The 14,064-nt window shown below is 35.5% G+C and overlaps 1 protein-coding gene across 1 annotated transcript in view; it reads right to left on the bottom strand.

Moving 5' to 3' along the window:
- LOC143385800 (phosphatidylinositol-3,5-bisphosphate 3-phosphatase MTMR3-like) overlaps nucleotides 1-14,064 on the bottom strand; it is a 165,019-nt gene that overhangs the window by 14,331 nt on the left and 136,624 nt on the right. The window contains 3 exon segments of the mRNA XM_076841330.1: nucleotides 3,522-3,617; nucleotides 5,365-5,461; nucleotides 12,114-12,280. Coding sequence (XP_076697445.1) covers nucleotides 3,522-3,617; nucleotides 5,365-5,461; nucleotides 12,114-12,280 — 360 coding nt within the window.

The following is a 14,064-nucleotide window of genomic DNA, read 5'->3' as shown; positions in this document are numbered from 1 at the left end:
AAAAATGGGCTGGGAATGAAGCTCAGTGGTAAAGCAGTACCTCTGGATTCAATCCCTCATACCAAAAACAAATAACAAAAAAAAAAAAGAAAGAAAGAAAAGAAAAGAAAAAACCTCACTGATTTTTTAACAATGTCTTGCAAATAACAGGCACTGGGTAACCACTGAGGCAAATGACTGCAAATCTTCACAGAAGAGGTTGGAGGGACCTTTCCTGAGCATCCTCTTCCTCCACAATGTTTCCCAGCACTGCCCAAGAGGAACAGTAGATGGCACTTTTCAGTCTAGGTCTTGGATTTTAAGGGTCACTGGCTATATTAAAACTGGCTATATTAAAACTCACTAATTAAACAGTATTTCTATCACTTTAATAAAGAGAACGAGGAAAATTACAGAAGTTGAGATATCCAATGGATGAGCCTCACTAAAACTCTGAAAGCTTCAATTTTACACAGAAACAACTGTTTTAAAGTATCCCCAATTTATAGGTTAGGCAAGCCCTCTACATGATTAGGAGTTACTAATAATCACCACATGCACAAAGTGGGGAGCTGTGAATCGCACTACAGACAGTGCTCTTTGCACCATCTTGCTATGTTAGAGCAATCTCTGTCTTCAGTTATAAATCCAATTAAGTATTCTCTCATCACAGCAGGAGAAAGCCCTAATCAGGCATTGGTTCAGCATGGTGCTATTAAGTAACTGGCTACTGGCTACCTCAGGAATCATTACCGCAAAATACAAAATATAACACACATACATACACACACATAAAACATATTTACTGAATTTGGTGTCTGTCATATTCAGAAGCATTCTGCCACCTAGGCTGGTAGAACAGAGAGTGATAGAGTGTCCCAATCATACTTCATGTACCCCTTAAAAAATAAAAAAGCTGCCAACTAACAGCAACTCAGTTTGGCACTCAGATAAAAGATATATGTTCTCTAGTTTGAGTCATTTACATCAAATAAGAAATTAGTTGAGAATGTTTTTCTAAGTTTTATATTCTATAAAGGCCTAAAAATAATGTATAAAGTGAAACATAGCCAACATGAAAAATTCCTTTTTACTTTTATTACATAAAAGTAATTGGAATTCTTATCTAATAAATATGATGTAGATGAATTATATGAACTAATGAATTACAAGTTTGCCTTTATAAAATCAAAAAAAACAGCTAAATAATATTATTAATCCACTTGATTAACTGGTGTATTAAAAATAGATGATTGTGAAAACACCTAGAAACATGAATAATATTAAATGGAAGAACCACATATAAAATTGTATATCAATTATTACAAGTAAAGACCATTCTTTAATATAGAGTGGGTATAAATATTCGTATATTATAATAGCTGATGTAGTTATAAATAACTTTTAAAATTTCTTTCATATAAATTTTCTGGATTATAATTAGTATACTTTCTTAAGTAAATAGTAAAGAATTAGAAGTTTTATGATGCTTTAAAATTAACCTTCATCTATTTTTACTGTTTCAACACTAAATATAAAGGAGAAATTACAATTTTATTTTTAAGCAAGATTCTAAAACAGTAGTTTTAATCTAAATTTTGTATTTTATATAATATTCAACATAAGTTAAATTTAAATTAACCATAACAAGTTAACAGAAAAGAAATATCAAAATCTATTGCCAAATAAACAAGGTCAATTCATTATAAAAAAAAAGATATATGTTCTGGGGCTGGGGTTGTGGCTCAGTGGTAGAGCACTCGCTTACCATGAGCAAGCTGCTAGGTTCCATTCTCAGCACCACATAAAAATAAATAGATAAAATAAAGGTATTGTGTCCAACTACAACTAAAATATATATATTTTAAAAATATATATGTTCTGAGACAGAACAACCAGTTCCAGAAAACCTATCTGGCTTTACAAAATCTATACCATGAACTTTCATTTGTAATCTTTTGAGAGACTTTCTTTGAAAAACTATAAGTAAGAGTTTTCACTTGTATATATACTTTATGGTCTCTACAAAGGGAAAAAAGCCCCGGAGTTCATGCCCTCTAGAACACATTTTAGAAAAGAAAAAAGGCTTTTTATTTTTATTACACTCTAGTTTTTCTTCAACTAGTATTCTTAGGCTTCTCTGCCAAAAGGGAGATTCAATCACAGCCTTTAACTTAGAAAATGAGAGTACTTCCCCCTTATGTTAAAAGCCAGCAATCCTTGCAAATGCCTGATCTAAAGCACTTGCTGGCCAGAGCAGTGGCTGGCTTCTTTCCCCATTCTAATGGGACTGATCATTGATTAAGAGTCATAAATCCCTTCAGTTTTTACTGCTCTCCAATTCTTGTGTCATCCTTACCACTTGAGTGATAGGTAAATTTGGTGATCTACTATTTTAGGACTGTCTGAAAATAAGAGTGATGAAAACTGAGATTGAAAACTTAATGGGTTCTGCTGAGCCATAGCAAAATTCTTTCCATCTGTATTCAGGGTGAGCATCAGAATTTGTCTTCAATGAACTAAATGAAAATCTGGTTATCTCCATAAGATCTCCACAAGGAGAGAAATCCCTTCCTACAACCTCGATATTTCAGTGGAATGCCTCCTGGCATAAGAGAGTTTCTAACTAATTCATTGACTTGGACCAATTAGTCTGTAAAGTGGAAAAATGAAATGGAGAATGCTATAGGATGTAATAATTACTTCCTAGAAATTTTAACATGATAGTGTAAAAACTGAGATAGTCACTGAATTATAAAAGCAGGGTTCAAGTATACAATCTACAATCTGCTCCAAACATTTCTTAAAGAAGAAGCCCAGTGTTTATAGGCCCTCATTCAGATGTCACAGTACATCTGCAAAGTAAGACCTATCTATCATTCCCCTTCTTCGCATTAGGAAAAGACTGGGGTCAGCTAGGAGACTTACTCAAGGGCATAGCAAAGAATGTCAGAATAGGTTTGACCTCCAGTCTGTGTCTCCAAAACTTGTACTCCATCACCATTCTACCATCTCCTTCTAGAACTTGCATTCCTTGGTTCTCACAGCTTGGACATTTGAAATCTTCAACCAAGTTCAGCCCCACTTTTTTTCTCTAAATGCTCTCTCTCAAAACAAAATTTTCCTCATGCTAAAGTGTCAATCATAAAGATAATCACAGATGATTCAACACTATTCTCAAGACTCAATTTCTAGGACTCACCTCTCTCAATCCAAAAGCCCTGCTAATATCTAAAGCTAAATGCAGTACTACCACATGATCTTCTCACAGAATGAACTAGGAAGGATCTTGAAATAACAAGTCCATCTGCTTTTCTATTAAAATTTTCTTATCAGTGTCAACTGAATCACCAGCTAATGCACAGGATGCATTACCAGTGTGTTACTAGAAAAGCAGCTTTAGCAATAAGGAAGCACAGACTTGCCTGGAAAGTTCTCTGAACCATTCCCTCCCTAGATTAGCAACAGCAGAGACAGCAGACCACAGTAAGGAAGGAGCAGTAGCACCAACCAAAGCTGGGGCTAATCCAGTTTACACTTACCTGTAGACAACGGCAGGGATACATTACCAGGACCTGAAGCTTGCTACACTTTCTAGCTCTATATCAATGATCCAGGCAGGCACTAATATTAATATTCTAACCATGAGTTTCATTCCTTTCATTCTGTTTTAAACTCAAAGAGATTTGGCTCTCATTCTTCCTTTTATAGAACTTTACAATGACCCAAAGACTGATTTTAGAGTGGAACTAGTAGACTCAAAGACAAGAAGTTAATTTTTTAAATTCATATTAGGGATTTTGTTTTTAAATAATTAATTTTGTGTGTGTGTGAGTGTGTGTGTGAGTGTGTGTGTGTGTGTGAGAGAGAGAGAGAGAGAGAGAGAGAGAGAGAGAGACCTGCACAATGTATAATGAACCTATTATTTTCCTAATGACCAATATACAAGCTTTAAAATGCTTGCATGCATTCTTCTTGCGCAGAACCCAGGATTGAACTCAGGGGCACTCAACCACTGAGCCCCATCCCCAGCCCTTTTTTCTTTTATTGAGAGACAAGGTTGCTTAGCACCTCGCTTTTGCTGAGGCTGGCCTTGAACTCGGCAATCCTCCTGCCTCAGGCTCATAAGCCACTGGGATTATAGGCATATGTCTCTGTGCCTAGCTTAATTCAGGTTTCTGACTCACCAATTTTTCTGAATATTATGTTCATGTCCTTTAGGCACTACATTATCCAGAAGTCAGCCCTTAATCAAGTACTAGCTGCTCACTCTGAGTAAGCAATTCCATTTTAGAAAAGGGGGGTTATAATCAGGAAAGCCTATAGTAATCTCAGGTTCTAAGGCTCTCCCTTCTCCAGTTCTTCACTCTCCTTCTCTGCTGTGACTTGTCACTGAGAATAAGTAAAGGTATGACAGACAGATCTGCAGGCTGTGATTCTTCACAACACCCAGGCTTTTAACTCCATGGGTGAGGTCCATGTTAAGAGCTGTATACAGGGGTGGGGTTGTGGCTCAGTGGTAGTGTGCATGTGTGAGGCCCTGGGTTCTATCCTCAGCACAACATAAAGATAAATAAATACAGGTATTGTGTCCATCTAGTACTAAAAATTATTTTTTAAAAACTGTATACAGTAACAAGCTATAGTTTTTTTCAATGAAAAATGAAATACTGTGATGGTCAGACACAAATAGACCAGGAAAATAGCTATCATAAAGTGAGGCAGCTCAAAGAACCAAAGGATGATTAGTGCTGCAAGGAAACTTAAGGAAAGGATATATTAATTTAAATTTTCTGGACAATTTTGTTTTATAGAAACTCAGATAACTGAAATCACAGTAGTTAACTGTCTTCTCCCCACCAAAGCACTTACATGTTTCAAGAAAACAAGTAATAGCCAAATATTTAATAATTATTACATAAATATTTAATGGAGAAATGATTATGATTATGAAGTTACTTTTATATCAACATACTTAAAGACTAGAATATTACTTGTGTCCATTTCATAAGATTCAGAATGAAATTACAGTCACAAAAACTAGTTTCTGAATGTTTTGTCACTGCTTTTCATTGATCCTAATTCTCAAGTGAGGATGAGAATAATGCTTACCTACAGGTACACACAATATGATATAGACATGCATGTGCAAAAACAACAGAGGCCTGGAGGGATAGAAAGGAAGATTCCTGAATCACTTTCCACTCCAGTGGAAGCAACAGAATGAAAGGCTCAAGAAGTACTTTGATGATCATATGGTTAAAATTAATAAATAAAACCATTTCAAAGACAATTCTAGGTTCAAATGTTCTTCCACATGAGAATTGGGGTTTCTGCAAAGGTGTTGGTTGTCAAACACAGTTTACAGGAACCCATATAACTCACTTATATTTCTCATTGATGTTAGAAATCCTCCAGGCATTGTTCATATCAAAACCCATTCACTCCACTTCATTCTTAAACCTTGATGTTACATGCTCCCCTAGGGACCACAGACAGCAGAAAGGAAAAAATGAATATCATTTTGCAAAACAGAATAAAAGCATGGTTACCTTGTTCCATTACAGGTAAAAATATGTTAAAAGACAGGAATTGTATAAATAAGTCCAAGTTAAGATTTTTATAAAGAAAAGGAAAGAAATTTAATTTTGAGCAAGAATTGACTTATGTAATCTCTAATATCAACTATGAGGGCAACAGTACATAGCTCATTTTACAGAGAACAAACACGACTGACAGATTATTATGGCTTATCTCTCTGGCCCCAAAACACATGTTCCTTCTTTTGACCACACTGGTCACTTTCATACTTCTACACTCAGAGTGACATAATAAATAAAATTAATTAACAAGATCACCAGGAATAATAATGATCTACAATACTTCATTTGAAACCTACTGTCTCACTTCAGAACTTGAGAATTTTCTAAATTTTAAGACGGTGAATATATTATACTATTATGTTCATGATCTCAACAGGAGCTAATAAAGCATTGATATATATTTTGTATACCAGGGATTGAACTCGGGAGCACTCAACTGTTAAGCCACATCCCCAGCCCTATTTTGTGTTTTATTTAGAGAAAGGGTCTCACTGAGTTGCTTAGCGCCTTGCTTTTGCTGAGGCTGGCTTTGAACTTGCAATCCTCCTGCCTCAGCCTCCAGAGCTGCTGGGATTATAGCCATGCACCACCATGCCCTGCTGAATTTTTTACCCCTCAGTAAACTACATGGGTAATTCATACCACGTGGGATTAATAAAGCTACAAGTAGTTTCCTGTCAGCTCAGATCAGGTCAGGTCAAGTCACCGAACAGTAAGAGAAGCCTTTTGGTTTTTAGAGACTTTGAGATTTCAGAACTACAGTAGTAGTCATGAAATCCCAATTGCCATTACCCAAATGCACCAGGAAACACAATACTAAACTAAAGTGCTTGCTGGGCTCAGTGGCGCACATCTGTTATTACAGAAACTTAGGATGCTAAGACAGGAGGATCCCAAGTTCAAGACCAGCCTCAGCAACTTAGCAAGACTGTGAGCAACTTAAGGAGACCTTGTCTCAAAATGAAAAACAAAAAAGGCCTGAGGTATAGCTCAATGATAAAATGCCTCTGGTTTCAATTCCTAGTAACCAAAAATAGGTAAAATCTGGCTATTTTGACCTGATGAATTTGGCTTTTTTCCTCATATGATAGCAATAAAGGTAAAAATGAACCTAACATAAAAGTCAGTAAGTCTGAAATATCTTCTTCCCTAAAAACACATTTACTAGAGAAATAAAATTATTACAGCAAAAACAAAAACATTAGCAGACCCCTAACATACACAACCTGGTGTTACAGGTTGTAAAATAAATGCTGGTAAGGGCTGAAAGAAATCATAATGAAAAATAAAAGCACAAAACAGACTTCTTTGATGATCAAAGAATAAAGCTTACCTCTCCCTGGGAGAGGAATTACAGAATAGGAAACAGCAATTACTTGAATGAAGGACAATTCCATAAAACTACTTCCCATTTAAACTGCTTTTCTTGAGCTTAGACTAGGTATTATGTGTTTCATGAAGGAGAACTATAAAAAGATGATGTTCAGAGATGCAGAGAGAAATAATAGCTGAATCTGCTTTATTTGGAAAAGTTTTAGAAGCAATGTAGTAGGCTTCCAAATAGGAAAAAGAAGCTACCCAAATGGGGTGCCATCTGTCAACAAATTGTAAGGAATATAGACCATGAAGAACAAAACAGGAAGTCTTTCATTCAAAAATCAAAATCTAAAGGCTGTAAAATTGGCAACTTCCAAATTCAGTAATGAAAGGAAAGATATTTCTCCTTCTTCCTGGTAACAGGTCCAAAATATTGCAAAGGCAAAAATACCTTTATTAAGGATGTTTTACATTAATCTCTCCATCTTAGCCAACATAAAGATCTTGTGATTTAAAAACAATCACTGGCAATAACCTACTATAACTACTAGCAACAATTTGCCACATAGAACCAATAGTTAAAGAAGGGCTTAGAATCACCATCCAGAGCACAAAATTCTGATCTTCACACAGAAAAATAAATACTGATTAATGACCATAGAAAATTTGTTATTTTATGTTATCCTATAAACCAGTGATCTTCACAAACTTTGAAACTATCATGACCCACAATATGAATTACATTGATGTTTACATCACAACACAGTTTAAAATATTTTTACATTTATATTTTTGAAAGATTTTCACAAACAATACCCTTACCATGTGTGTGATGCATTTTGACATTTCTCATTTTAATTCATTTCTTTACAATTTGATTTCATGACCTATTAGTGAATGATTTTTTAAAAAAAAATCTGGGCTGGGGTTGTGGCTAGTAGCAGAGTGCTTGCCTCGCACATGTGAGGCACTGGGTTCAATCCTCAGCACCACATAAAAATAAAAAAAAAGAAATTAACAGCAGATCTTATAGACAAGAGTAATTCAGCTTTTGAAATTTGTGTTAAATATTCACTATGTTTATTTAGCCAGAAAAGTGAACAAAACATATTATATTCCTCATAAGAATTTCTACCTCAGCATTCCCATGTCTTAATTTATTCAACATTGTATACGTTGTAATATCAGACCTTATTTTAAATACTTATTTTAAAAACAAAAACATAAGGTTTTTGTTTGGCTTTATATTTCCATTTCAACTCTTCCTGTCTGCTTCCTTCACTCCCAAATGGGGATCTGTCTCTTGTTAATGCTTAGTATTTCTTATACTACAATTATAGACAATCCAACAATTTTCATTTCACTGGAGATAAAACTTACTTTAAAAAATAAGTTCCCTCTATCATAATCACAGAATCAATCTACATTCAAAAAAAATTCTTCCCCCCAAAATCTAGCTCATTGGATGATTCTAGGTATTAAAACCCACAATACACACATGTCAAAGCCCTAGGATAAAAGAGATAGGCTCTTACTCAGCATGTGAGGAAGCAAACCCTACCAGACTCAGAGGGGTAAAAACTACATCTCCAAATTTTCAAATACGGAGGGAAGAATCACCCTTTTATATGTACAGAGATCCCAGAGAGTCCTCTAGGTACATACTTCCTGGGCTGTATTCAAGCCTGGATAAGACTGAGACTTATATGCTGTTAATAGAAAAACAAGAGGCACTTAATGGGCATTTCTCACCTGATGCTAAACTAGTAGTTGAACTGCCCATCATCTGTCAAGACTCTAGACTAATGCTCTAATACAGAGGCATCACCAAGAAGCCAGCTGCAGTGAGGAGCAAGAAGCTGAAAGACATGGGAGAGAAGCTAAGCTTTGAATCCACTCCTTGTATAAAGTGTGAGATGGGGCTAAGGACAGAATCAAGGGTTTGGTAAAAACTTTTGCAGGTTTCACCACTGAACTCCAATAGCAATGCTAAGACTTTTTCCAAAGCTGATTAAGACCTAGAATTATGGCCACAGTATTGTTGGCTTAACTAAAATTTATATTAGTACCAAGATAATTGTGTGTTTTGGCCATTTTCCTCCTCTCTGATACATTCTATTCTTAACAAGCTAGGTGCAAAAAACTGATAAAAGGCTTTATTAACTGCTGAAAGACTATTACCTCCCAGGCTATACTAGTGATCTCACATATTGAGGCAGATTATACAAAGGCATCACTTTAAAAAATCTCAAGTGTTGTCTCACCTTTCAGATGACTTCTTAGAATGTGGCTGTCTGGTATGCTCATAAAAGGTGAGTAATGAATGCTGCAGCCACAACCAACACTCAACAATAGTGGGTGGAGACAGGAGAACTAGGTGAACTGACTTTTAAAAATACCACGAGTATTCTGTTTCTTATTGAAAGCAAATTTTTCTTCTGTAGTCCATAGTGAAAATACATAAAAGAACAAAAGCCATAATACAACACACTTAAGGTCACTAAAATACAATAACATTCCATGTGAGCAGGGGCAGGTTGATTTCACCATGGACCCTGTGTCTTGGGAAGGAACAAAGTGTAACCTTTACTCAGAGAATCTCCAACATTGGTTATGACAGCATTACCTTGTAAGTTGCATAACTTTCAAAGAGTCTTCACAAGAATTGCACATAGGAGGCAGCCAAAACATTTACTGAACTGAACTCTGTAGCATTAAAAGATTTGCTCTTTAGGACATCCAGCCAAATCAGTACGGTCAGGAAGAGTATGAATATCCCAGTTTGAAGAACAAAGGAGACCCAAGTGAAGAAAGGATGAATGACTTATCTGATATTATTTTCAAATAAATAGTATAGGTTTAAATTCAGGTTTTTGAACTCCAAAATCAGAACTTTACCACTTACAGGTATAATAAACCTGTGGGAAGACAGAGGACACTGTAGATATCTCTAAGTCCTGATGGCCAAGAAACCAGAAATTATCAGAAAGAGAAGAACCTGGGGACCCCTCTTAGGGCAAAGCCACCCATAATTAAAAAGAGTGGGGTTCTGACTTACCACATGTTAGGAATACCCTAAGAGTTGGTTTAAATACAAAAGAAACTGAAAGTATCAAGGGAATAAATAAATCTTCTTAAAAAGATGGGGACTTGGGGCTGGGGTTATGGTTCAGTGTAGAGTGTTTGCCTAGCATGTGTGAAGCACTGGGTTCAATTCTCAGAACCACATCTAAATAAATAAACTCAATAAAGGTTCATTGATGACTAAAAAAACATTTTAAATGAGGTCTTTTCAGTGAAAGGAAAGGACAGAAGAAAGTAAGCCTTATTGACAAAAGCTGACAACCCCAAATTGGGAAATATCTCTTTAGAGTTAGGTATGCTAAACAAATCACAATTTTTATATAACATTATGAAGTATAATGCACTCTTAAATCAATTCATTATCCTAGGAGATGGTGAAAACTAAAAATTTTATAAATAAGAGGCAATGATTAAAAACTCAGAAAACATAACACATAAGGTTTGTACAGTTTGCTGCCTGTAAACTTTACCATTAAAATCCTCCAAACTTGAAAAGAGCCATAAACAAATCCAATTTAAAATATGACAGGATCTCAAGAAAAATGAAAAACAGGAAAAAGAGGGGGCACCTATCAAGAAAGGAAAGTGAAAAACTTTCAAGGTGGGGACTGTTTCTTGTGAATGACTGGGTTTCACCAGCCTAGACAGGCTCAGTAGACTTTGGATTCTGAAGCTGCCCCCGAGGATCCATGAGGGTAGGTACCTTTGTTCTTCACACTAGGTAGCCATAGCACCCCACACCTTGGCTTTCAATAACTGAGGACTGGTTTTAAGTCCTACCTTGCATACTGACTAGTAGTAGAACATGGCAACAGGTTTTACCTTTAAGCTCCCCATTTCTTGTGTTTCTTTCCTTTTTCTGAATCTCTATTTCTTTGGCTCCTAAAACAAGGATACCAACCTATCCTGCCTAATTGATGAAGTCATAAGAATCAAGCAAAAGTGTATATCAAACATCATTTAAAGTAAGACAAGGCTTATGTTTGTCATAAGCATTTTGATTAAATAGGACAAGAATCTGAACCACAAGCTTCCCTTCCATCATTGATGGGTCAGGAAACAAAGTAATATAAACATAGCCCCTTTAGCCTCAAATGTTTTAAATGACCAGGGCAGACACCAAAAATTGAAGATTCAGTATTAAAATTTCAGGTTTAAAGAAAAAAGTCCCAAAATTAAGGGAGCTTACAACTTTCCACTGCTTTTAAATTCAAGACACACTGAAGAGTTGTTGTTGGACCAGCAAACTTTCACTTATGGGAGCATAACATTTACAGAGAACTGCATGCAGAGAAATAACATGATCTTGGTCAAAACCACTTCAGAGGGAGAAAGAAACGGGAAGAGACAAGGACTATATGAGGATTCAGGAAATCTGGGTTTTAGTACTGGCTCAGCGTTTCTGTATTTGTCAGTGAGGAAGACAAATTTGCCTTTCTGGATTTCTTGTTTCTTCATCTTTGGGCAGAAAGGAGTAACTACTGCTAATTTATGCCTTGAAAATTCTATGAGAGCCAAAAGCTAGTTTGTATTCCCTATTCTCAAACCTATGTACCTCTATTCATGCTACTTGCTGTCTAATGTTCCCCATTCTCTAATCAATGAGCATCTATTCAACCTTGAAATCCTACTCAAAAGCCTTTTTTTGGACTGGGGATTGAACCCAGAGGTCCTTAACCACTGAGCAACATCCTCAGTCCTTTTTTATATTTTCCTTAGAGGCAAGGTCTCCCTGAGTTCCTTAGGGCCTCACTAAGTTGCTGAGGCTGGCTTTGAACTCATGATCCTCCTGCTTCAGTCACCTGAATCACTAACATTACAGGTGTGTGCTACCTCACCCGGCTCAAAAGTCATTTTAATGTGAAGTCTTCTTATACACAAAACTCGAAACTCCCTTCAAATGGGATTTCATAATACCCATGAACCTTATTATAGCTGCTTTTAGGTATAGAACACAACAGCAATTTTTTTATTCTTCCCTTCCCCTGACAACAATATGTTCTTAAAAGGATTAGAAGAAAATAGGCACCTGCTATGATCCATAAAATATACATTGATTGGAATATAAAAGTACTAAGACACCCCATTTTGTATTAAGGTTACCTCCAGCCCCATTTTAGAAAGGGTTACCTGGTCTGCACAGGTCTCCATGTTGCTCTTTTTCACTGGCATAGATCTCTATGCACCAAGCATGGTATGCAAATGAGAAGAGATCTTCTATTTTAGCAGGTAGTTGGATTGCATTGTTCAGTCGATTAAGCCAATCTTGACATTGTTCAAAGGCTGAGAACTGACACCTTTGTAAAGTCAAACAAGTATGAATATAATCAGATGACAGCTGACTATGAAAGCTAAGAAAAGGCACCATTTTGAGAGTGTTTATTTATAGTGAAGAACTAACTGAACAGAAAGCATCAAAGGCAATAATTTACATATTCACTACTGTTTATAATAAAAAAAAACAGTTTCAAAAATTTTTAGCCAGCAGTGCAAAATATCAAAAAGACGAGAGCTTGGGACTGGGATTGTGGCTCAGCAGTAGAGTGCTCGTCTGGAATGGGCGGGACCCGGGTTTGATCCTAGCACCACATAAAAATAAAGGCATTGTGTTGTGTCCATCTACATCTAAAAAATAAATAAATATTAAAAAAGACGAGAGCTGGACATTGGAAAATCTGATAATCTAATGAAATCTCTCCTTATAATGATTAATTATAATAATTAAAATAAAATTGCACTTATTGTCTTTCAGAATGAGATTTCATTCTAATTCTTCAATCAGTATTATGGTTGTCCCTTTCAAGAAATATATTTAGAAGAGTCCTTTTAGTTTTGTATGACATTTTAGGCCAAGGTTAAAACAAAAAACACAAATACTATTTTTAGCCAGCTAGGGAGTAATCAAAATTTGTCTGTTTAGCAATGAGGACAAATCAGCATGTCTGGATACAAATAAGACAGATTACATTGAAATTTTCAGCTGTGAACATGCAGAGAACAAAACAAATTCTATTTTATCAATTGCAATTTTCATTATGTACAATTAAGAGGTTAAAATAATAAATGCAAACTGTTTTTTTAGCAATTAAGTATTTGAGGTTTAAGACTGAATAATTAATAAGCAAAGTTTCTAAAACTATGAGTGATAGTCACTATCATCATAAGTAAACCAAATCTCACTGGCTAACATGCAACTTAAATATTTACTTGAAAACTAAAAGGACAGCATTTATACCTCTTCCTTGTCCTAATCAATCTGACTCATCGACATGCTGACATACAATGCTTATTGGTATCTCAAAACAGGTCAAAGGGATAAAATAAACATGTTCAGAATTTAAAATTTCTAGAGCTACTAAATTTAAAAGGCATATTTCAGATATCATTCTGCAACCATTATAGTTAAAATTAGATGAGATAAAAATAAGCAATGAGTGGTAAATTTATGGAGAAGTTTTGATGAGAAGCAAGACATTTTCTCAGAGTGTTTCCCTAGACTATATTAGTTGTAAGGAAGAAAATATAGAAACTACACAGAAATCAGATGACGGCTTCATCAAAATTCACCAATGAGGGACAAGTAGACTGTTCTCCTCTGGATGTAACACAATAATGCCCTGAAAAGGACACAATACAAAATTCCAACTGAATACACAGTATTCCAGCTGGGAATGTATAACATCAATTTAATCTTGATGAAACATAGGACAAACACAAAATAAGAAACATTCTATTAAAAGAAAAGACCATATTCTACAAAATGTAGATGTCACAAAAGACAAAGAAAGGCTGTTGTGGAAAATGTTCCAGATTAAAAGAAGGCTATTGAATTATGGCAACTAAATGTATTTATTATCTGAGCTACACTGGATTCCCACACTGAATGAGGTGGGTCAACTATGAAAATTGGAACATGTATTTGGGGGTGGGGTTGTGGCTCAGTAGCAGAGCACTCAACTAGTACAGGTGAGGGACTGGGTTCTATCCTCAGCACCACATGAAAATAAATTAATAAAAATAAAGGCATTGTGTCCACTTACAATTAAATTTTTTTTTAAAAAGGGAACATGGATAGTAGACT

The sequence above is a fragment of the Callospermophilus lateralis genome (assembly GCF_048772815.1).
Source record: "Callospermophilus lateralis isolate mCalLat2 chromosome 8 unlocalized genomic scaffold, mCalLat2.hap1 SUPER_8_unloc_1, whole genome shotgun sequence".
Lineage (NCBI taxonomy): Eukaryota > Metazoa > Chordata > Mammalia > Rodentia > Sciuridae > Callospermophilus > Callospermophilus lateralis.
Note: the sequence above shows the minus strand (reverse complement) of the source record. Positions and strands in the feature narration are given on the sequence as shown.